This window comes from Bubalus kerabau, chromosome 8 (assembly GCF_029407905.1).
Source record: "Bubalus kerabau isolate K-KA32 ecotype Philippines breed swamp buffalo chromosome 8, PCC_UOA_SB_1v2, whole genome shotgun sequence".
NCBI lineage: Eukaryota > Metazoa > Chordata > Mammalia > Artiodactyla > Bovidae > Bubalus > Bubalus kerabau.
In genome coordinates, this window is record NC_073631.1 from 121,722,426 (window position 1) to 121,747,157 (window position 24,732).

At 54.2% G+C, this 24,732-nt stretch overlaps 1 protein-coding gene across 1 annotated transcript in view; it reads left to right on the forward strand.

Annotated features, from left to right (window-relative positions):
* Positions 1-5,012: 5,012 nt before the first annotated feature.
* The window catches only part of NOM1 (nucleolar protein with MIF4G domain 1), a 28,241-nt gene continuing 8,521 nt past the window's right edge, over positions 5,013-24,732 (forward strand). The window contains exons 1-8 of the mRNA XM_055589428.1: positions 5,013-5,124; positions 13,561-13,677; positions 16,863-16,979; positions 18,900-19,485; positions 19,855-19,916; positions 20,277-21,409; positions 22,780-22,904; positions 23,434-23,629. Coding sequence (XP_055445403.1) covers positions 5,013-5,124; positions 13,561-13,677; positions 16,863-16,979; positions 18,900-19,485; positions 19,855-19,916; positions 20,277-21,409; positions 22,780-22,904; positions 23,434-23,629 — 2,448 coding nt within the window. The remainder of the gene's footprint in view (positions 5,125-13,560; positions 13,678-16,862; positions 16,980-18,899; positions 19,486-19,854; positions 19,917-20,276; positions 21,410-22,779; positions 22,905-23,433; positions 23,630-24,732) is intronic.

Consider the following 24,732-nt stretch of genomic DNA (forward strand, 5'->3'; position numbering starts at 1 on the left):
AGAGTTTGTGTGTGTGTGTGTGTGTCTGGGTGTGTTCTTGAAGATCTCAGAGGGCTGGGATTCTGTTGGGTTGGCCCAGAAGCTCATTTGGGCTTTCCTATCCAGATGAAGATTTTGGCCAACTCAGTGTGATTGTTCCGGGTGACCAGCCCTCCCGACTGACCCCTGAGTCATCAGCCTTCACTCACACAGATGCAGAAGCTGGCAGACGCTCTGACTTCCCCTCTAAGGCTGCCCACTCAGTGCTGCTCACGATGATGGCTGTCTCGCTTAGCTCCTGGCTTGTGTCTTGGGAGTGGAATTTAGTCTGTTATCTGAATTACAATTACAAGGAAAAAAACATGCAAATAGATGTGTAACATAAAGTGAGGGGTTATTTTTGAAAGTCACCCAGCTAGCTTCTACAGTCAGGTCATTGATGAGAAACCATACACTTGTTTGTGAAAGATTGTTCCAGAAGCATTGGAAATCCGAGTAGGAATAAATCAGATTAATTTTCAAAATTCACAGAGATAAACTTTTCATTATGAAATCGTGAATGTTCTCTTCTATTTAAATTCAGATGTGGTTAGCTCCTTTTAGATATGTTACAATAATAAATAGTAGACTGAGGGGGTGGCAGTGAATATCCTTGATCCCTGTAAATAATTAGCTTGGTCGGCCTATAGAGCATAATGTCTAACCTTGTAAAAACCCCAGCCTTCTAACTCTGTCTCATTAGCAAAAGTAAATAAGTCTGTGTTGGGCCCACAGACCAACACAGGGACCCAGTATTGTCCCAGGACCGGCCAGACGAGCGGAGCGCGCTTGCTGGCGGTAGTTATCAACCGGCTTTCCCTCTTCCCATGAGGAGCGGGACATGATGAGGTCAGCCGCTCTCGCAGTTATTCCAGTGGTCCATACAGCCAACAGCAGAGGGGCAGACAAAGGACCTGCTTCTCCGGGGCACCCCAGAGGGGTGGCAGAGAGCTTCCCCGCTTCCCCGAGATGGGCCATGGGGCTTCTGTGAGATGATGCCAGTGGTCAGTGCAAACGTGGCACCAGCCCAGCCAGGCGCAAGCTGCCCAAGCTCCTCGATTTAGTGCTCCCCTAGACGCACCTACACCCTCACTCTTGCCTCGGGCTGTTTACAGAGTCACACTGTCATCGTCCATCCACTGATACCTGCAGAGAAGGAGAATCCCGCTTCCTCTGTGCACAGCGTCTGCACACGCCTGACCCATCCTAGGACATAGGTGTCCTTCCTCCATGTTCTAAGCAGCGTGACCTGATGTCTTGCTTGGGCTGGAGAAGACGTCCGCAGTTGCCCTCTTCTTTTTCTTTCTAGTTTCATCCATTCAGCTCACCAGTATTGACTTTCTCTGTACTCTATGCTATTCTGCAAAAAAATAATAGTGAAAGTCGTTCAGTTGTGTCCAACTCAGTGCAACCCTATGGATTGTAGCCTGCAAGGCTCCTCTGTTCATGGGATTCTCCAGGCAAGAATACTGGAGTGGGTTACCATTCCCTTCTCCAGGAGATCAGCCTGATCCAGGAATCAAACTCCAGTCTCCTGCATTGCAGGCAGATTCTTTACTGTCTGAACCACCTTAGGCACTTAGAATATTTGCATAAATAGAGTTGGTAAATAGATACTTACATAAATAGACAACAGAGCTTACAGCTCAGCTACCCTATGCTTGATGTGAAAGTGAAAGTTGCTCAGTTGTGTCCAACTCTGGATTCTTTACCAACTGAGCCAACAGGAAGTCCTGGAATCCTGGAGTGGGTAACCTATCCCTTCTCCAGCAGGTCTTCCCAACCCAGGAATCAAAGTGGGGTCTCCTGCATTGTAGGCAGATTCTTTACCACCTGAGCTATCCAGGAAGCCCAAAACAATGAAAGTGTTAGTCACTCAGTCGTGTCTGACTCTTTGCAACTCCATGGACTGCAGCCCACCATGTTCCTCTGTCCATGGAATTCTTCAGGAAGAAATACTGGAGTGGGTGGCTGTTCCCTTCTCCAAGGGATCTTCCCAATCCACGGATCAAACCTGGGTCTCCTGCGCTGCAGGCAGATTCTTTATCATCTGAGCCACCAGGGAAAGTCCCATGCTTATACTTTAGGAAAAGGGCAAATGTAATTGATAATTATAATTCATCAATTAAGTATCAGGTTATGATTGATAAATGCTGTACAGAGAATTAAAATAGGGTCTTGTGATAAAGAGCAGATTAGGTCTAGGAAGACCCGAAGGAGAACTCTGAAAGATGGGCAGAGGGAAGCAGGTTGGTCAGGGGCCCAGGCTGGAGGGACACCAGGCCAGGGGGGTGTCTCACAACTCCTGACCAGCAGCACAGGGCCCAGGCCGGGCATCTCCTGACGCGCAGCCCTAAACAGGAGGTGATCTGGGTAGGCTGGTCCCTCTCCCACGACAAACGGGAGTTCTGCCCCATGACAAGACCAGGTCACCCAGAACATCAGCGGGGAATGGCCAAAAGTGGCCAGAGGATATACTCCGCACACACCTAGAGACACTGGACACCCAGAGGCCCGGTGGCAGGGGCGGGGGAGGACCCGCCATCTGGGCCAGGAGACACTCTAGGCTCTGGGGCTGGGGACTCATCTCCTTGAGGCATCAGGTGGCCTGGCCTGGGGAAGACTCCCTTACCCCCTCAGATGGCACCAGCAGGGACCAGGGGAGCCCCACCAGCACCAGGCAACAGGCAGACTGAGCACGCCAAGCATCAAACTGCCATTGGTACCACCGCCCAAGGAAGTAAGCCGAGAACTGTGTGCTGAACCTAAACGAGGCGACCGCCTGCTGAAATAGAAGACCCAAATGGCACCAGCCTCCTAACATAGTAACTTCAGTGTCCTGGACACAAGTGAAGACCACACGTCATTCCAAGAACTAGGAATATCACCACCGGAGTGAGAAAAGGCAATCAGACAGTGTCCGCACCAAGACCAGATCAGATGCTGAAATCATCGGGCAGGGCTTTAAAGCAGCCATGAACACACACGCACCAGTGAGGAACTCCAGGTTCTCTGAAAACGGATGAAATGGTAGAAACCTTGGCAGAGGAATAGAAAAAAAAAATAGGTTATTTTTTAAAAAGAACCAAAGAAAATCACAGAACTGAAAACTACAATAACCAAAATAGAAACTCAGTGGCCACCCTCAGTCGTGGATCAGGGACGACAGAGGCCAGGATCAGTGACCTTGAGGACAGATCAACAGAGTCTACACGATCTCAGTAACAGAGAAAATTGACTGAGAGACGTGCATAGAGCTCAGGGCCTGCTGGACAGTACCCAGAGATCCCGCAGCCCCCACGCCAGAGCCCAGAAGAGAGCACAGCGGTGGAACTGAAAGAAGGCTCCCCTGGTGACTCGGAACCCGCCTGCCAATGCAGGAGGTGGGAGATGCTGGTTTGATTCCTGGGTTGGGAAAGCCCCCTGGAGAAGGAAATGGCAACCCACTTCAGTAGTCATGCCTGGAAAATTCAATGGACAGAGGAGACTGGTGGGCTACAGTCCATGGGCTGCAAAGAGTCAGACACAGATGAACATGCACAGACACCAAAAGAGGAGCCCACGGAACAGTGGCTGAAAAACTGGGGAATGTGGGAAAAGACGCACACTGCAGGTTCGAGACGCTGAGCCTATCCTAACCAGGATAGACCCAAAGAAGTCCATCCAAGACATGTCGCAATTAAACTCAGGAAACTCAGAGAATCGTGAAAGCAGCCAGAAAAAAAGCACGAATTACCGATAGATGAACATCAATTCAATTAGAGCAGCTTTGTCATCTGAAACCCCAGAGACCAGAGGAAAAGGCATGACACTTGTCCAGGGCTGGAAAAATGACCTGTGAGCCACAAATTCTGTCACCTCAGTAAAACTATCCTTTAGGACTAAAGGGAAAGAAGACATCCTCAGAAGAAAAAACTAAAAGAATTTGTTGCTAATAGCCCTTCACGTGTGTGTGGTCTGTCGTGTCTGATTCTTTGCCACCCCGTGGACTGTAGCCTGCCAGGCTCCTCTGTCCACCGAATTCTCCAGGCAAGGATACTAGAGTGGGTTGCCATTCCCTTCTTCAGGGGAGCTTCCTGACCCAGGGATTGAACCCGTGTTTCCTGCATTGGCAGGCGGATTCTTTACTACTGAGCCCCTGGGGAAGCCCCAACAACCCTTCAAACATGGCTAAAGGAAGGTCTTCAGATGTTACGGAAATGACAAAAGAAGGAATCTTGGAGCATCAGGAAGGAAAAAGGAATGGCAGAAAGAGGGGTCAATGCAACAGGCTTCCTTTTCCTCGTGAGTTTTCTAAGTCATGTTTGATGATTGCAATAGAAATTGTGATGCTGTTGGACCAGGACCAGAATGTGTAACAGTGGAGCCTAAAGGGAAGCAAGGTTCCCACACTTCACCTCCACGGCACCACACACCCTTCCTAGGTGCTCATGGGAGGAAGCTGACCCAGAGCTATCGCGTGGCAAGGTGATACCAAATTTGGGGGAAACACACTGACGTGTGCGTGATTCGCACTGTGTAACTAAGATCCGACGTGCCATCGAACCCTAATTAAAATGTGAGTCCTCCCAACATGGGTACAGAAAAATCCTTCAAGCTTATCCTTCCTCCCACTCAACATCAGTCAGACCTGCTAATTCACAAGTATCCTCATCTGATTACAGTCAGTGCCTTAGATCACGGCAGCTGCCCGGGTTCGCAGTCATGAATTTAAGAGAATCAGGTAAAAAGCCATCCTTCTCCAGCACACACATCCAAAAGGTCTGATTCCACCTTGAAGGTGGTTAGTGATTTTCTGTCTTATCGAAGCGTTGCCTCCGTTATTTGTTTTATTCCAATAACAGTAGAGCTGCTGCTGAGTCGAGTCAGTCGTGTCCGACTCTGTGCGACCCCGTAGACGGCAGCTGCTGCTATCTGCCAAACTGGCCACCGAGAAATGGAGACTTGGCAACAAATGAGAGAATGGGAAGGGAGACCAGAGATACTAAGAGAAGATGGGGACCGGGGGCAGCCGTGACGATGGGGTCCAGGCTGCCCAAGACCCTGGGGTGGACTTGGAGAGGGAGGTGACAACCCCTGCCCTCCCCCCGGGACCTGGGGACCTGGGTACGATCTCAGCTCATGACCTCCCTGCTCACCCTCCCATGACGGAGTGTCCATGGCGGGGGGGGGGGGGTTCTTCCTCGAAGAGGCAGCCTAGGAGGGGACCCTGGGAAGGCTGCCATAGTCTCAATCCATTCGTTTCCGGTCACCCCACTCCTGCAGAGGTCCGGGCTTGTGTGTATCCCACACATGACAGTTCAGTGGGTCCCTGCTGCATGAGCTGTTTGTCCCCAGGAGGACCCACCTGCCCCGACCCCCTGTGCCTTTACCTGGGTTTATCTGGGCCACCTGTGTCCACTGCCTGCCTCTCCCTCAGTGATCCTGGCCCCGAGAGCCCACTGTGGAAGAGAGACACTAGACCCAGAGAAGGACGGATGCCTTATGTGTGTGTGTGTGTGTGTGTGTGCACACTCAGTCATGCCCAACTCGTGGTGACCTCATGGACTATGTCCCACCAGGTTCCTCTGTCCATGGAATTTCCAGTCAAGAAAACTGGAGTGGGCTTCCATTTCCTTCCCTATGGGATCTTCCTGGCCCAGGGATTGAACTCACGTCTCTTGCATCTCCTGCACTGGCATGCAGGGGCTTTACCAGCTGAGCCATTGGACAGACCCTTGGGTGGTTCCCTGAAGTGGCAGCATCCCAGGTGACTGTGGAGATTGGCTCTCCTGCCCTCTCTCATCTGCGCTCTGGACACCACAGGCTGGAGGAGGGACGCCTGCCCCCCTCACCTCCTGAACCGAGGAGCCTAGCCCTGCCCCTGCCTGGGGTCGGGCAGCACTCCCCAACAGCTCCAGGCCCCTCTCACCCGTGCACCCTAGGACTTCTGCTGCCGTCAAGTTCCTGAGCCGTGAAGCTCAGGGCCAGAGCCTGAGCCATGAGAGATTTCCCGTGTTAATGAAGGTGCCCTGGGATGCCTTGCCCAGGAAAGATGCTCTTGCCCCAGCCTGAGGGTCAGCAGGACCAGCCCCTCTGTCGGGAGGAGGCTGCCAGGAAATGAGTCTAAGGAACTGGAGGAAGGCTGTCGGGTTTGCATGTGCCTCCCTGGATGGTCCTAGAGACACTGAGGGCCTGTGCGGGTCTCGGGGGGCCCAGGCCCCCCGGCTGCTCTCCCTGGGCATCCTGGGTGAAACCTGCCAGCAACAGACAAGTCCTGGGGCCCAAGCTGTGCCCCACCCCCACCCGCACCTTTTTCCCTTCGGTTAAAGCACATTGTCACACTCTGTGACTCTCCTGTCTCTCCTTGCACAGAGCGGTCATGCCGCAAACAAAACACTAAAACGGGAGCGTTTTGGAGAAAAAAATAGAATCCAGAATATCCTGAGCCGCTTAAATTCCTCTGGGAAAGCAGAGGGAACAGTTGCGGAAGGATCAGTAGTTCTGCTCTATTTAGACTTTACACATCAAGTTTGTATGTGATCATGAAATATGTATAAATGGAGGCATTATCATAATTCTATCATAATTTACTACTTGACCAAAATAAACTAATAAGATAAATAAATAGAGCCGCTCCTGCCCAACTGACTAATATGACCCCGCATAGAAATAAAATATTGGATGAGCTGGAGATGCCAAGTTTAAACCAGATTAGGGACAGAGTCTCAGTGGGCTGTTTCGATATAATTAACGTGATGATTTAATATGTTTTTAGCTCAGAACCATCGTGAGAGGGTTTTTTTTGCAATAACGTAGAAATGAAGACACAGTCATCTGAGCTGCAGAGGAATAAAAGGTTGTAATATTTTTGAGTTCTCTTGGCAGAGTGATCCATTCTCATCAATCTCAGGCTCTGCAGGAGAACATGAGCATGTTTTTCTTCCAGTCACTCACAGCCGTTATTTAATGTGGGGTAGCCACCACAGTCCTCATTAATATATTAACCTATGGCTCAGAAAGGCCTCGCAGTAAACCAGCTGAAGCCTCCTCCTGGCAGCTTTATGTCAGAGGGTTAGCAGACATTAACCACTGGGAACACTGACCTTAGGGATGAGCCCAAAGTTAATAAGCAGTCGGAACCGGGAAGCAGAAAGAGGGAGCCAGGAAGCCCACCTCGTGGACACACAAGCTGTTCGGGAGAGAAGGGCAAGCCCAGGTGTGATGCAACCTCGTCACGGAGCGTTCTGCAGCTTCCAGAGGAATGATCCGGGCCTACGTGTTGCGAAGTGGAACCAAGTGCTAAATATATGGTTACATTAAAAAAAACAAAACGAAGCTAGTACAAGGGATGACCCCTGCCTTGCTCAGCGTTCTAGCACTGAGCGGTCCCCAAAAGAGCGGCCGACTCCTGGCCTGATTGCCCTGCGATCTCCCTGGGGACACGCAGCTCGCTTTCTGAGTTGCCCCAGACTCGGGTCCGGTTGGGGGAAAGCCACACGCTCCTGTCGATACGTGAGGAGACACTGAAGCACGTGTCTGCACTCTGCTCCCCCATCTCCAGATGACTTCCCGGGGCAAGTGTCGTCCCATCAGAGCCCCGGGGCTCCCACCCCACTCCCCTACAGTGAGCCGTGCTCGGGTGAGCCCCCACAGGACACAAGAGCCAGGGCCTCGTTTGTAGCCTGAAGGTCAATCAAGACAGACCAGACCTAACTGGGAAGCCAGCAACAGGAAGGAGACGAGCAAGGGAAACAAGAAAAGGGAGCCAAGAAGCCATATGCACCTATGACCCCGTACTGACTTAAGATATACACAGCGTGTCAGAGGAAGACAAATACTGCATGATATCACTTGTGTGCGTAATCTAAAAAAAAACAAACCATACAATGAACTTATTTACAAAGCAGAAACAGACTCACAGACACAGAAAACAAACCGATGTGTATCAGAGGGGCTGGTGGGGGGAGATAAATTAAGAGTTTGGGATTAACAGATACGCACTGCTAGATACAAAAGAGAGAAGCAACTAGGACCTGCCGTGTAGCACGGGAAGCTCTATCCAATAGCTTGCAATAACCTATGATGGAAAAGAAGCTGAAAAAGAGCAGATATAGAGAGAGAATTCCCTGCTGGTCCAATGGCTAGGACTCGGTGCTTTCACTGCCGTGTCCTCGGTTCAGTGCCTGGTCAGGGAGCTGGGGTCCTGCAGGCCTGGCAGCACAGCCAAGAAAAGAGGAATGTATATTCAGTTATATATGTAACCCTGGAGAAAAGAATGGCAGCTCACTCCAGTATTCGTGCCTGGAGAATCCCATGGACAGAGGAGCCTGGCGGGCTACAGGGTCACCAAAGAGTCAGACACGACTGAGGGACTAAATAAATATATAAAAAACACAAGTTGCTGTTGTTTACTCGCTCAGTCGTGTCCGACTCTTTGGTGACCCCATGGACCGTAGCCCATCAGGCTCCTTCATCCATGGGATTCTCCAGGCAAGGATACTGGAGTGGGTTGCCATGCCCTTCTCCAGGGGATCTTCCCAACCCAGGGGTCGAACCTGTGTCTCCTGCATTGCAGGCGGATTCTTTACCACTGGGCCATGTAACCAAATCACCTTGCTATACACCAGACAGTAATACAAGGGTGTAAGTCAACTTTACTTGAATTAAAAATATACGAGGTACCTAGAATGGTCAAATTCATAGAGTCAGGAAGTATTTTGGTGTTAACAGATACCAGGGGCCAGGGTCAGGGTGGAGGGGGTGGCGGATGGGGACTTGGTGTTTAACGGGTGATTGCGATGCGTCAATGCGGGTTCATCTCTAGTGAAAAGTGAACCATCCGGTGAATGACATCAGTAGAGGGGGAGTCTCTGCACGTGTGGGAACAGCTTACTCCAGGCCTCAGCACTCTGCACTCCCAAGTTCATTGCCACATCAGTTACAACAGCCAGGATGTGGAAACAATCCGTGTGTCCATCAACAAGTGGATAAAGAAAATGTATGCACACCATCAAACACAATCCAATCTTGAAAAAGAATATACATTATCTTCTCTTCTGTACTACACCCTGGATGAGCCAGGAGAACATCATGGTAGGTGAAATAAGCCAGTCACGAGGGACAAATCCCACATGAGTCCACTCACCCGAGGAATCCAAAATTATCAGACTCGAAGAAGCAGAGGGTGGGACGGTGAGCCGGGGGCTGGGGAGGGGAGACCTGTCAGCAAACGGGCATGAAGTTTCAGGTGTGCCGGAGAAGCGGTTTCCAGAGGCCTGTTGTACAGTGTGGTGCCCCCACTGAACATTACTCTATCGAATCCCTGAAAATTAGCTAAGAGTGTAGGTCTCATGTTCAGTGTTCTTACCACAAAAAGAGAGGGGCATGAGGAGTTGGGAGGTGAGGGATAAGTTTACTGACTGTGGGAAAGGGATAATCTCCAGACTCACCAAATTCAGTACATCACATAGGTGTGTTTTTATATGCTCATCATTCAGTTCAGTTCAGTTCAGTTCAGGCGCTCAGTTGTGTCCGACTCTTCATGACCCCATGAATCGCAGCACGCCAGGCCTCCCCGTCCATCACCAACTCCCGGAGCCTACCCAAACTCGTCCATCGAGTCGGTGATGCCATCCAGCCATCTCATCCTCTGTCATCCCCTTCTCCCCCTGCCTTCAATCTTTCCCAGCATCACAGTCTTTTCCAATGAGTCAGCTCTTCTCATCAGGTGGCCAAAGTACTGTAGTTTCAGCTTCAGCATCAGTTCTTCCAATGAACGCCCAGGACTGATCTCCTTTAGGATGGACTGGTTGGATATCCTTGCAGTCCCAGGGACTATCAAGAGTCTTGCTCATCATTGGTACCTCAATAAAGCCTCCCCTGGTGGCTCTGATGGTAAAGCATCCACCCGTAATGCAGGAGGCCCAGGTTTGATCCCTGGGTGGGGAAGATCCCCTGAAGAAGGGCATGGCAACCCACTCCAGCATTCTTGCCTGGAAAATCCCATGGACAGAGCAGCCTGGCGGGCTGCAGCCCATCGGGCCGCAGAGTCAGACATGACTGAGCAACTAAGCGCACGCACGCACACACACACAGGCCGACAAGAATGCCTGTTTGGGTGTCAGCGTGATGCTATTGTGGCGGTTCTCTTGGCAGCAGCGGAAGGCAGGTTTAGCTGTGTCCGGAGGCCCCGGAACACAGCAGTGGTTCTGCATTGTTGGCACGAAGGAGGGTCTCCAGTTCAGTTAATTCCAGAGGCCATGTGGCCAGATCAGCTAAGAACAAAGGAGGGTCTCCAGTTCAGTTAATTCCAGAGGCCACGTGGCCAGATCAGCTAAGAACAAAGGAGGGTCTCCAGTTCAGTTAATTCCAGAGGCCACATGGCCAGATCAGCTAAGAACTATTCTCAAATCTTCCGATGTGAGGGCCATGTAAAACAGAGCCATCTTACTATAATTAAACATGGAATTTGATGTCAGGGGGCCATTCCTACCCACTCTGATTTCCTCAGTGACATGATGACAAAGGCAGAAGGTACATTAAAAGCTTTGGATCTATATTGAGGTCGTAAAATCTGGCCCATAGACAGTTCCTGTCTAGGGATTCATATGCCAGAAATAGATCAATAAATGCTGTGAAAAGTTCTACCAAGCATTCCATAAACTCTGAGCGAATACTCCCTAGCTGAACACTACAGTGTTCCCATAATTCCGGTACTAAATGTACCACTTACTCAAATGAAATAATTTATTTTCTATTTATTTTCTTTGGGGAAATCAACTGAGAAACAAAAGGTTCAACTTGCCTCGTTTTCCAAGTAAAATCCTGAAAACACCCCTAGGTTAGCACCAAACCAGATAGGCGCCCTTCCCCACCCGCTCAGTGGACTCCGGAGGCTTTTAGTCTTGATACCATTAAGCTCTAGTGGTGATGCGGTTTGTGGTCACAGAAATGCCTGTCTCGTGGCACAAGCCAGCTCTTACCATCTGACCAGAAGGAAGACAAAGAAGCAAAATACATATTGGTATAAATGTCCACTCTTTAAAAACCTGTAGAAATTGCTCTCTGAACAACAGAACATGTGCACCTTTCCGTGGTCCTCAGACAGGTGGCCGGTGGCAAGGGCCAGCAGGCATTGCCCAGGCCCAGGGGCCTTCGGCTGCACGCTCCCGCTCTCCACAAGGAGCACTTTCCTGGCACCCAAGAGATGAATCACGCTTTCGCAAAGGAGACACGCGGTTGGGTAACACGAGACCTTGACTGACGCTGGTCTCCCAATTTACGGGTGTGTCTTTTGCAACCACGCTGCTTAAAACATGCCTCATTGAAAAGCTGGTGTTTAGGCAGCATTTGACTTTTGCTAAAGATTCACTCTATACTAATAAGAAAATTATGCTGTCTACACAGAGTCCCGGGTCTCCCAAGCCACGGGTCCAACCTCCAATAAATCGCTCGCCAGGTGACAGATAATTGTTTTCTTCCGGGTAGTTATTATTTCTTTGTCTTGCTATTTTTTTAATGCAGTATAAATGTTACAGAAGCAACATAAGAAAGATGTTTTGTAGCAGCAGCGTTGCTGGGTGAATGCTAAGACTTAAATACCTAATAAGTATTCACACTGTTGAATCAGTGTTTTTAGAGGGGCCCATTTTTCACCAGCATAACACCATTCGAGCAGCGCTTGGTCCTTCAGGGAACACATGGAAAGGCCCCTGAAGTCCCCGGGTAGCCCGCCAGGAAGCCCCAGCCAGCACCGTCTGCGCCGACTCGCCCAACCCCGCCCCCCTCCCCCTGCAAGCCGAGGGATGACCACAGTCCTGTGTCTGATGCACCTTCTGGGATCTTGGGGATGCTAAGTGAACTGACGTGTTTTTAAAAGCTTAGACTACTGCCCAGCTCATGGTAAACCCACCCTGACGTGGAACAATTAACGTCTAAGCTCATTATGTGCTAAATAGCATTAGCACAAGAGTTTAATACAAGACCACTTAATAACTTTTTTTAAAGGACCTGTTAAAAATTCTCCCAAAGAATGAAAAATGCTGTAGTGTGGATAATTAAAATAATCACGATGAGCCCACAACTTCCTGTGGGACCCTTGAGAGCCAAGCGACTCCACCAGGGATTCCCCACCCTGCTGCTGTGGACACTGACAACCTCTCCACTTCAGTCCATCGGGGGATGCGTGTTCTGGAGGCCTCTTAGGACTCAGACAAGTGTCTCCCAGGTCCCGTCCTTTGGGAGAGACAGGCAAGGGCCAACACGCGGGTGCCGGGGAATTCTGACCCGGGGAGACGTCTGGGAACACGGAGGAAGAGACCCAAAGTCAGTTTCAAAGTAGAGGTCATGTCTGGTTGGGGCTGGGTGGGTTGAGGCAGTGTTGCTGTGAGCACGGGGCAGGGCGGCCCCCCTGGGCAGAGGGAAGAACCAGCAGGAAGCTGGGACCACGTCTGCTGGCTCTGGGCTCGGAGGGAGAAGGAGCCGCCTGAGATGCCCAAGGGTGTGTCTGTCTGCCAGCCCTGCCCCCGCCCCTGGGGGTCAGTGCATCCTCTGCTGGACCCCACCGTCACAACTGGTCCATTCCCCAGGCACACGAGGGCTTTGGGAAACAGAAAGGACGGAGTAGGACCCCCCCTCATTCTCCCCAGTGTCTGTGTGTGTGTAAGAAAGAAAGAATTTGGGGTTGAGGGAGGAGGAAACCAAGTTTGAATTTAGAAAAATTAGGAAGAATAACTTTCCCTTGGTTATTTCTGGTTCGTTGTTTGATGCTTAGCAGTAGGTTTTGTTTCTTTTAACTGCTCTGTTGAGCTGTATTCTTCCAGAAGCAGACCTTGAGACAGGGACCTCAGAGGGTCAGGTTTGATGGAGGCCTGAGTGCGGTGGGGGTCCTGCCAGGATGGTGAGCACCCCGGTGAGGGTATGGGCAGCTGGACGTGCCCAGTGACCCTCCAATCCCATCTGGCTGGGGAAGAAGCCGAGCTGGGCCGAGGGCTGCCCCTGGAGGCACCAACCCTCTAGGCTCCCGCCCACCTCCATGCCAGGGGAGGCCCAAGAGAAAGCCCCATGCTCCAGGATGCCCAGGCACGAGCCACGTTGGGGGCACAAGCAGTCACTGAGAGTAGCGGCTTCTCCCGCCTTCTTTTTCAAACTTTTTGATAGTATCTGAGAATTTTACTCTGATAAAAAGAAATCAAAAGAAAACTATTTCCATTTAGAAAAAATAAGATATGCCTGGTTATTATCACAGTCCCGGGGGTTCTGAGTGGAGAAAACGGTATCTGCATTTAGGCTGGGATCTGCGTCACCTGGAAGGCTGGTCGTGTAGCTAGCGATGGCACTGAGCAGCATTATGCAGCCTGAAAGGGCAGCCTTCCAGGGCTGTGTGTGTATGTGTGTGTGTTTGTGCGTGTTTTTTTTTTTTTTATATCCAAGTTTTACCAGTTTGCTCTAATATAAGCAAAATACAGTGTAACCAGGATAAGTGTGATAGCTGTCTAGAAAGACAAAGAGTTTTAAAAATAGAGCTAAAGGCAGCAGACACCCTTGTTCCCGTGTCAGCAGTCACCGCCAACACGGAGTTAGGCTGGATGGCCTCGTGCAGAATGTTCACGGGAAACATGATACTGCCTGCCCACAAGCCCGCTGTGGCGCCGACCGCAGAGACACTGCTGAACGGCAGTGAGAGGCCGGGGCACTTCCTGGGCCAGTGGCTAAGGCTGTGCACGTCCACCGCAGGGGCCTGGGTTCCATCCCTGCTCTGGGAACTAAGATCCAGCGGCCAAAAAAAAAGATTAATAAAAAAAAAAAAATAGAAATCTTACATAACTAACAAAATAGGCTTAACTTTTGCCCAGAAGATACAGTGAGCCCACGTCAGAAATGTGTTGTTGTTGTTTATTTGACAAGTCGTGTCCGACTCTTTGCGACCCCGTGTACTGCAGCACGCCAGGACGGCCTCCCTGTCCCTCACCATCTCCCAGGGCTTCCCAAGTTCACGTCCATTGAGTCGGTGATGCCTTCCAACATCTCATCCTCTGTCGCCCCCTTCTCCTCCGCCCTCAGTCTTTCCCAGCATCAGAGTCTTTTTCAATGAGTCAGCTGTTCGCCTCAGGTGGCCAAAGTACTGGAGTCAGAAATGTAACCTCCCTCCTTCAAGAGCATTTAGGTCATGTGCACTCCACAAGGGAGTAGCATCTCCAGATAATAGAAAAATACACTGAAAATGGGTAGAAGTATAGAAAGAACAGGAAGAGCTAATGAAAATTAACGACACAGCTGAACTCCAGCCAGAAGTGGATGTAACTTTATGTTACTCAAACGCATAAGCGCTGACCGACGCAGCCCACGCCAGGGAACAAAGGTTTTGTAAGGACTTTGGTAATCCGGAATGAAATTGATAACCACAGTGAAAGCCACGACATTAATAAAAAAGGGATCAATGACACAGACAAATATATTTACAGATCATCGCCTCGACTTGAGGCCTGCAAAGACCCAGATGTATCACTGCCTTCAATTTTATTTATAGATCAATGTCTTAATGTGATGAATAGTTGGCTTGTAAACTAAAACTACTGAAAATCACAAAGTACAGCTACGACTCTTTTCCCTTTGCTTTACTCGTCAGAGATGTCAGCCCAGGTCTACGACCTGGGGGCAGCTCCTCGGTCCTCTGTGAGTGGGTGTCACCTGGTGAGCTTACCCTGCAGCGAACAGAACAAACCACATGCTCTGGCCCGAGGACGAGCTTGGATCAGAGGCCCGCCTTCACTGGGAGACCCTCCCCCAGGGGTCTCCCTGTCCATCTGACCCCCTTGCCCAAGCTCACCTGGCCCCCACTGCTCTTGGCTAAACATGCAGCTGGTAATTAACAAGCATGCATGGGCACTAAGCACTCAGTCCTGTCCCACCCTCTGCGACCCCCTGGACTGTAGCCCGCCAGGCTCCTCTGTCCTTGGGATTCTCCAGGCCAGGATACTAGGGTTGGTGGCCATTCTCTTCTCCAGGGGATCTTCCCAACCCAGGGACCGAACCCACACCACTTAGGTCTCCTGCGTCGGCAGGGGGCTCTCTACCACAGTGCCACCTGGGAAGTCTTTCTCTTAACATGGTGAGAGAAGACTGAGGATGTGAAGGTGCACCTGTCTGGGCCCCAGTAGGATCTGAAGGCGTTTACTCGCTCATTTATTCATTCATTCGTTCACTGCCTGCTTCCTGCCTGGAGTTGAGGCAGCCCTGGAACTGGAAACAGGCCGCAGGAAGTTGAAGAAGCCGGAATCAAGCTGCTGCCTCCGCAGATGCAGAGGAGACCGCAGGATTCCCCTGGGACGGGGGTCCCACGGGAGCAGCAGGCAGGGAGACGGCTCCAGCCACGGCAGACGGACAGGGCACGCGGGACGCCAGGGAGACCAGGCCCAGGAGCCCTGGCAGAGGGGGCGCGGGGGGGCGGCAGCTGTCGGGGGACTGGAAGGGCTGACGCGGGCTCTCAGGCCGACAGTGGACTGCAGAAGACAAGGTCAGGCCGGGCCCAGGGCAGCGGCTGGGGCGGCAGGCCAGGGTCTGACTGGACCATCTCTATCAGAGTCGGAGGGCTGGCTGCTGGGGAGGAGGCGGGCTGGTGAGGCTGCTGCAGAGGTGCTCGCTGATCTGCCACCTGTCAGGTGGGCCAAGAGGACCCCCCGGGCAGGTCCTCATGAAGGAGGAAACAGACAGAACAGGCTCCACCTTGAAAGCAGGACTCCATCTTGGGCCGGATTGTGGACTTTGAGCTGTACGCCCAGTATCTATGGAAACAACATTCCAGCTGGAAAACCAGACCCGACCCCCCCCCCCCAACCATGGAAGAGCCCCAGGGCTCCTACCTAGACTCTCCGTCCTAAAAGAATACCCTAATTATCTGTGTAACCGGATGGAATCATAAATTCTATTATGCTTATTGGGGTATGACCACAGGCCTATTGATAATTGTCCATTGTTAACTACCTAGGCTTAAGGCATACGAATCCCGGGTTAGCTTGGATTGTATCTTTCTTTTCCTTTGTTCAGACTAGTTTCGGGGAATTTGGGGAGGCGGGTTTGAGCACGTACACTTAGGGTATATATGGTTTTCACAAAAACTGGGCGGGTCCTTGGCTAAGAGGAGACTCTGCCTTGGGCCCGCCGGTGTAATAAACTGCACCCCACTATCTGCATCGTCCTTCTGAGTGAGTTTGTTTCCCAGAACGTGTGGCTACAACACTCACACTCTCTATTTGGAGGAGTTGGCCCAAGTTTCTGGTTGGAAATTGACATTATCTGTTCATTCAAAAAATATATTTATACAATTTCCCTAAGCAGGGATTCCCAGGCGGCGTTAGCGGTGAAGAATCTGTCTGCTCATGCAGGACATTAAGAGATGCGGGTTTGATTCCTGGGTTGGGAAGATCTCTTGGAGTAGGAAAAGGCAACCCACCCACGTGTTCTTGCCTGGAGAGTCCCATGGACAGAGGAGCCTGGAGGGCTACAGACTATGGGGTGGCAGAGAGTCAGACACGGCTGGAGCGACTTAGCACACACACAGCGAGAAAATGTGTAGGGTGATAACTTTGTAAAACACTGAAACACTCCCACACACACACAGGAATATTTGTTGAGGCACTGTTGAATAGTGCCGTATGCATGTTTTTAAAAGGAAACAAATATTCACCATTAGCGGATTGGTTCCGTAAACTATGCCCATAAACCCACTGAGAAGAGTGAGGGACCCAGAACCAGCAGGTCTCCCACGCTCAGTGCTGGGGAGGCGGCCGGGACCCTGGAAAGCTGGTAGATGCAGATTCTGGCCCCGGGGTCTTGGAGGACCCGCCGTGCTGCGCCTCCAACAGGACCCCAGGCAGCGCTGCTGTCTGTGCAGGTTCCTGAGGTGGGAAACCCTGAGCTGCGCCGTCAGGAGCACACGGGCAACTGCACGGCAACGCGCCCTACTTTGGTGAAGAGTGATCGTAACGCCAGTTAACACGTGCGTTGACTCTCTGGAAGGAAGCGAGTTTCTGGGAGGAAGAGCTGGAGGCAGCCCCCCTTTTGCTAGTATTTATTTCTGTGGCCACACCGGGTCTTAGTCGTCTGCACCAGCTCCTAGATGCAGTCTGTGGGTTCTAGCTCCCTGACCAGAGATTTAGCCCGAGCCCCCGGCACTGGGAGCTCGGAGTCTCAGTCACTGGACAGCCAGCGAAGTCCCCGGACTCCCCTTTCTTCATCACACATCTAACCATGATATTTCAGGGTTTTATGGTGAACATGGATTATTTTTCTACCTGAAAAAAAACATTTAAAAATAAGCAATAGGTAAATTAAAACAAACAAAAAAAAGTTTGGGAAGCTGAATGTTCTGGACTGAATGTGTTCCCCCAAATGCGTGTGTGTTAGGGGGAAGGTGTTAGGAGGTGGGGTCTTTGGCAGGTGATTAGGTTGTGGGGGTGGGTGCTGATGATGGCGTTAGGGTCCTTATACCCGGGTCCCCAGACGGGCCCATAGCCTCCCCCAAGGTGGGGACAGCGCCTGAGGATGGCCACCAGTGAACCTGGAAGCGAGTCCCCACCAGATAGCAGGTCGGGGCACCCGGACCTCCGACTGCCAGCTCCAGAGGCGCGGGGAGCGGACGTCTGAAGTTTCAGCCGCCATTCATGGTGTTCGGTTGCAGGAGCCCGCACGGACTAAGACACAGAGCAGAAGGTTAGGCTTCAGCTGTGCATCATCTTAACTCTTCATAGATCATCCACGCTATTATTTTAAAGAGCTGTCAGCAGCCAGCAGTTTGTTCCAGGCCAGGGAGCGAGCGTCTGATGCAACAGCCTCCGTCCACCCATCAATTCTGAGTCGCCGCAGGCAGCCCTGCCAGCTGCCCAGCCGTCGCTTTGAAACGCAGCCCCGTCCTGGTCACCCAGCCTCTGCCCACGACTTCACCGGCTCCCCACGCGCCCAGCATCAAGCCGAGGCCACCCGGCCCCCGCGCCCCTCCTCCCCCCGGCCTCGCCCACTCCTCCAGCCCCACCTCTGGCCCGCGCCTGCGCACGCACAGCGCACACACGCCAGCACCGGCCCTACCACACGCTGTGCCTGCGTTGCCCGTGCATCTGTCCGTGTCATCCGTGGGCTCCTTCACGTTTGCAGCCAGATGCCCAGGCCCCCTCGTCCCCCCGGCCAGCCCCTCTCACCAGAACCAGGGGAAAATGTTCCATCCAGCGCCCCAGGCCTGCGGCCCTGTTGAGGCTCCAAGAGTCGCAGCTTCCCCAGGTGTGGGGCAGACAGAATCGCCACAAAGGCCGCCTTCCCCGAGGATCCTGGGCCTGAAAAACACCCCCAAGACCCCACAAGGTCTTCAAAGTCGTGACTTCAGAGCAAGAAAACTCCTGAGCGAAAGCCGGGCCCCTGTCAGAGCAGAGGCGGAGGACGTGGGGGCCGCTGACCCCGAGCCTGGCCGGGTACCAGCCCCTCCCAGAGCACGCCGCGGGAGCGAGTGATGGGATTCAGGTCGTGTCAGGTCAGTTCAGTCGCTCAGTTGTGTCCGATTCTCTGCAACCCCATGGACCGCAGCACATCAGGCTTCCCTGTCCTTCACCAACTCCCGAAGCTTACTCAAACTCATGCCCATGGAGCCGGTGATGCCATCCAACCACCTCATCCTCTGTCGTCCCCTTCTCCTCCCACCTTCAGTCTTTCCCAGCTTCAGGGTCTTTTTGGTTCCTGTTAAAAGGGGTGGGCGCAAGGCTGGCTGGCTCCCTCCCCCAGTCAGCACCAGAGAAATTACTGGAGGACAGGAGAGCCTGGGGAGGGGGACCTGCCCGGGGGCCTCTCCTGCTGCCCCTCACCCCCAGGCCCAGGGTGCCAGCTGGGAGGAGGTCCTCCCCCTCACTTCTCTCCAGGAATTAGGGACACTGGTCTGGGAGGTCTCCGCTCCCGGCCCAGCCTTTGCCGGCCGGGTGAACCCTCGGGACACAAGCCCTCACTGGGGAGGCCTCCGCAGCCACACGCAGGTGACCCAGAGGGACAGGCCAGCAAGGAGGGCCCCGCAGAGCTGCGGGGGGACAGGGTCCGTTTCATTGCGGAACGAGTTACTTCAAAACTCACTGATGTTATGGCAGCCCTGTGGGATGGGGCGCTGATCCGCACTTTGCAGGTCACGCAGCAGCGAGGTCAGGATGGTAACCCCAGCGCTGGCTGGCACTTCCACACGGGTGTCCTCCCATCACCATCCAGCCCTGAGTCCTGCGGGCCCCAGCTCCCGCCTTCCCCGTGCTGTGCTCCTTTCCCGGTACAAACCACCCCCCTTAAAGCAGACATCCACAGGCCCGGTGCTGAGGCTGGAGGCTGGGAATCTAGGTGTGGGCGGGGTGGGCTCCCCCAGCTGCAGGACAGGGCCTGTCCAGGCGGACCTTCCTCCAGCCTCTGCTGTGGCCTGTCCTGGGAGTCCCGGCCCCCTGAGTCCTCATGGCTGCCTCCGACGTCCAGGTGGGTCTCCCCGGTGGGAGCTGGGACTCCAGTCTCCCTCTCTTAGGAACGCTTGTCGTTGGACACAGGGCCTGCCCAGGCCAGCAGGGCCTCCTCACACCCAAGTATCTGTAAAGGCCCTATTTCCACACCAGGTCAGGTCCCTGAATACCAGCAGATGTGAACTCTGGGGGCACCAGTCATGCTGGCGGGCGGCCGTCCATGGCACCATAACGGGGGACCATCACCCCGGCAATCCGAGCAACACCAATGAAGGACAGGGGCGTCTTCATCTGGAGCCTTGAGGTCGGGAGGCCTGAGGCCGGAGCAGTGAGCGCGGGACGGGGCTCCCGCGATCAGCGCGCAGTTCCCACCATGCCACCCTCCCAGGTGCACGCCCCTCCCCAAGGATCCACCCCCCAGAAAGCGCGGAGCGTTCTTTACCATCATCCGTAAGGTTTTCATTTTTAAGTGATACTGTAATTGTGCTCACGAGCCCCTCTTGTGGGCTTGTGGGAGAGCCTGGAGGGACCCATCATTCTAAACAGGCGGGGTTATTATCTGCTTTGTTTTTGGTTTGACCAAATACCTTTGCATCCAAGACCAAATATTTGTTTCTCTTTTTGAATTTTAATTGAATTATTTTATGCCTGTTTTTAGTTTTGTTTTTTTTTCAATCGACGTTTTCTTTTTACCATGCATCTCGATTATTCTTTGCAACGGTAGTCCTCTCCGTTTTTATGTTCGCATAGGGCTCTGAAACGTAAATATACCGTGGTTTACTTATCCCGTTTACTGTTGACACACATCAGGGTTGTTTTCGGATTGTGAACAACGCTGCACAGCGCGGCTCCCTACGCTGCTGGCCTCCCGCCAGCAGGGGGCGACGCCTCCGCCCGCCCTGCGCCGCGCGCCGCTCCCCTCCCGGAAGTCCTGTCCCGGCCGGAAATCCCGCGTTGGTGCGTCCCCAAAGATGGCGGCGTCCACCGGCGCTACGGTGCCGGCGCGGGGCGGCTTCCGGGGGCGCATGGGCCGCGGGAAGCGCGGAGGCGGGCGCGGGCCGAGCCGAGGGCCGGGGGGCGGTGGGGAGGGGGCCCTGAGGCGGCTGAAGCTAGCCGTGGAGGAGTTCGTGCAGGGGACCGCGGAGGGCGGGACCCCCGGCGGCCGCGAGGGGCCCCGCGCTGCGGGCCGCGCGCGCCCGGGCGGGAGGAAAAGCCGCCGGGAGCTGAGAAGGGAGAAGCGGCATCTGAGGAAGGCGCGCCGGCTCCAGAGGGCGGCAGGCCCCGCGCAGGACCCCCGCCCGGGCGGGGAAGCCAGCGACCCCCGGGCGGGGGCAGCGCGGGAGGAGGCCGACCGGCCGTCATTGGGGCTGCGGCGCCCCCCGGCTCCGCCCAAGGCCGCCCCGGCCCGGACCCAGGCCCACGGCCCGCCCGGCAGGACCAAGGCCCCCTCCGCCGCCGCCCTCACCGCTCGGAAGCGGGCGCTTCTGGCGGCCAACGAGGAGGAGGACCGCGAGATCCGAAAGCTGGAGCGGCGCCTCGGCTTGAACAAGCGCAGGAAGAAGGGCGACGGCAGCAGCTCCGTACCTCTCAGCTTTGCCCGCGACGGGCTCGACTATGTCCTGGAGGCCCTGGGCTCTGGGGAAAGTAGTGGCTTGTGTGAGAGCGGCAGCGAGGCGGAGGAGGGCGCGGGCCCCACACCCCCCGGGAGTGAGCTGGACACCGACGCTGAGGACGGATGGGAGGAGCAGGACCTGGAGCGGAGCAGCGGGCAGGCGGCAGAGGATGCGTGGAGCGAGGAGGAGGGGGACCAGGACGATGCCGAAGAGGAGGCGCGCGGAGCCCTGGGCACAGCCAAGGAGGAAGGGGGCAGAAAGAGGGTCCGTTTTGCAGAAGATGAAGAGAGGAGTGAAACCCCCTCGGAGGCTGTGCGTACAGACGATCAGGTATCGTGCGCACGATCTCAGTCCTCCGGGATCTTCAGAGGAACGAGGGTTGCGGTTAGGTGTGGGTCTGGTCAGGTCAGTACTCTTGCCTGGGGAATGCCATGGACACCGGGGCCTAGCGGGCCACCATCCGTGGGGTCACAGAGTCGGATACGACTGGGCACACAGCAGGTAACAGAGAAGGGAGAAAGCATCTCCAGAGCCCTTTCTGTCCTAGGGACTTGGCGGCCGTCCCCACCGGCTGTCCTCAGGCTCCAAACCTGACTCCCCACCCCCTTGCTCTGTCCGATCTCTGGTGTGTCCTGGAACAGCCGCAGCACCTCTGCGTGCCCCCACCTAGTCCTTTTCCTGTCCAGCTGCTCCCGGAGTGAGTCCTTCTAAGGCACAAAACTGCTCTCTTAACACGCAGTTGGATGAGGTCTCACACTGACGACCGAGTTTGGAACCCATGGCAGAGCTGATGGGCTCGAGGGATGGCCCTTCACCTGTCAGCCTCCCCTCAGCACGCACCTTGTGGAACTGCTCCCTTCCCTACCTCTCCCCGGTTCAGCGTTCTGATCTTCGCTCGCTATGACTCTGTGTGCGAGGCCTTTCCTCATTTTCTCACTGATGCGTTTATCTGTTGATGTCACACGTCTCTGGGACTCTCCCCCTCCTAAGGGTATGATCTGTCTCGTTGCTGTCCCTGGTGCCTCCGTGCCTGGCACTCTGAGCAAGTCCCCAAGTGCCATCAGCTCCTCTGAGCACTGGCTTTCTGACTCTTCCCAAGTCTCGGTCACAGCTCGTGGAGCTGTAATTGACCTACTAGTGGGCATCTTAAGATTAAGTTTCTTTGTGCATAAATGTACTTTTCTCTGTCTAAGCACGGATCACGCTTTACAAAAAGTGTTTGTTTCCTAGCGGGTTTGTCACTCAGGTGTCAGGGAGGGTTGGTGATAATGATCTGTAATCCCGTAAGGTGAAAATCTAGGAACCAGTGAGCAGTAGGTTGATTTTATCATGTAAACTTAGATACTAGTTTTGAGCAAGTTTGAAGTTTTTCCAAACTTTTTCTCCAACGTTGGTGGTGCATGTAATTTCGGTGTTTGTGCGTGGCCATGCCTGCTGTCTGTTGAGGCTGGCAGAGGGTAGGATGTAGGGCCCTCGGGGGCACAAGCTGGACGTGCGCAGCCAGGTCAGCAGAGCTCCAGAGGGAAAAGGGAGGTGATGACATGGAGTGCTGACAGTTACCTGAGTGTTGGCGTGCTTGTCCAGGGCCAGAGCGGCGCTCGGGAGACAGCTGGTGTTCACCAAGCAGCGGTGGTGGCCGCCTGCCCCATGGCCTGGGAATCCAGTGTCTAAGAAGAATTTATTTCTGTCCTTTCAAGCAGAGTCTTGGTGAAAATGGTGGAAAGTACGTCCCACCTCATGTGAGGCGAGTGGAGGAGACAGAGGACGCCCAGAAAAAGGAAGAGCTGGAAAGGCTCAAGAAACAGGTCAAGGGTCTCATCAACAGGTACCCAGGCAGTGCTGCTGCCCCTCGGGAGACAGTGGACGAGCGATGCTGGGAGTTCGCCGCAGCCCAAGATGCTTTTTTTAGCTGAAGCACTTTTCTCACAGAAGCGGGGCGTGTACATCCTCCCACCCCCACCAGTACAGCCATTTTTCCACACCAGGGAATCCAGGTGCTTATGCCGGCTGACAGTGAGAAAGCTGACTTCTCCCAGCAGCACGTGCGGATGTGCTCAGGGTGGCCCCCTGGCCTGCCGGGGGCACCGAGTCAGCATGGCAGCGGGCGTCCTCGTCACGGCCTCCCTGGTTCTGACGGGGGTCCCGCGTGCGCTTCACTGGGGCCGCGTCTCAGCAGAAGGACAGCAGTTAGGTTATTTGCTGATCCCAGAGGATTGTGTGTTCTCCACACACATGCCGGGTTTAGGGCTTGCCTACACAGCGTAGGACCTGCTGGTATATTAGTAACTTTTCCCTTTTCTTAAAATGACCCCCAAAACAGCAGCCCAATCGCTCTGTCTTTCACCTGTGTGCAGGCTGAGCGAGCCGAACCTGGCCTCCATCAGCAGCCAGCTGGAGGAGCTGTACATGGGCCACAGCCGGAAGGACATGAACACCACGTTGACCGCCGTCGTGCTGAGCGCCTGCGCCCCGGACACGGCCATGCCCGCCCGGCTGCTCATGGAGCACGTCCTCCTGGTCAGCGTCCTGCACCGCACCGTCGGCCTCGAGGTAGGGCCGCCGCGGCCGTCCCGGCGCCTCTCGTCTCAGTGGCCGGCCGCCGCGGTCTCAGTCCAGGCTGCACTCCGTGCCCACGTGATGTTGCCCGGCTTCTGGTCCTGACTGGTCCTTGTTGGCTGTTAGTCTCTCTCCCTCTGGACCATACCGTCTGCCTTGCCTTTGCCTTCTCTGTGATCCCGCCGTGACGGTGACTGTTTCCGGTGTTCCGAGCACAGGCCTTTTTGTTGGGCGGGAGGCCCCCAGAGTGTGAGGGAAAACGGCGTTAAGAGAGGAGACGGGCCAGTGCCTGGCCTTGGGGTGTTGGTGTCCCCGGGTGGGCCGCAGACCTGCACGTGTCTGTGAAGGGGCCCTTTGTCAGGATTCCGTGGACGACGCCTCTAAAGCGCCCGCTGCTCGGAGCCTGGCCCCGTCCCCCTGCCCCCGGGTTTTCAGTCCCGGCTCAGTGCTCCTGTGTCGGGTCGGGGGTCCCACACACCGCGGGGCCTCTTCACCCTTACGTTGACCTTGGCGTCCGCTCGCCCAGGGTAGTGGCTTCCAGGGCTGTTGAGGGAGCTCTGATGATGGGACTTTATACTGAGGTGGCGGAGGAAGTGGGGGAGGAAGTGAACGAGGCCTCCGTCCCCGGACGACGTCTGTATCAGAAGACCTTGAGACCCTTTGGGCCTTGGCGGTACGGGGCCTTTTGCCGCCTCTCAGCAGCGGGGCGCCGCTGCGGGTCTGGCCACTATGCGAGTCCTGGGGGCTCCAGGCAGGGGCTGTGCAGGGCTTTGTTCAGCCCCACTTTGCAGGTGCGCGGTTTTTCTCAATGTCTGTGGAATTCTGGACTCTTTTTTTTTAAGGTCTGTTTGAATGTAGCATGGTGGTCATTATCGAAAGAGTGTGTTCTTCAGGGGCGTCTTCAGTGAAGATGCTTGACTCGGGTGTTTACAGGGTAGACTCTTTGCAAGTCGTTAGAAGCCAAAGGACGCGTCCGGCCCATCAGAGCTGCCTCCGCGGAGCCCTTGCTCCCTGCTCCCATCGGCTGCCTTTCCCTGAGGGCCCCCGGCGCTGCCTTATCTTGCATTTGCCAGCAAGACGTGTGTGTTTTCCACCAC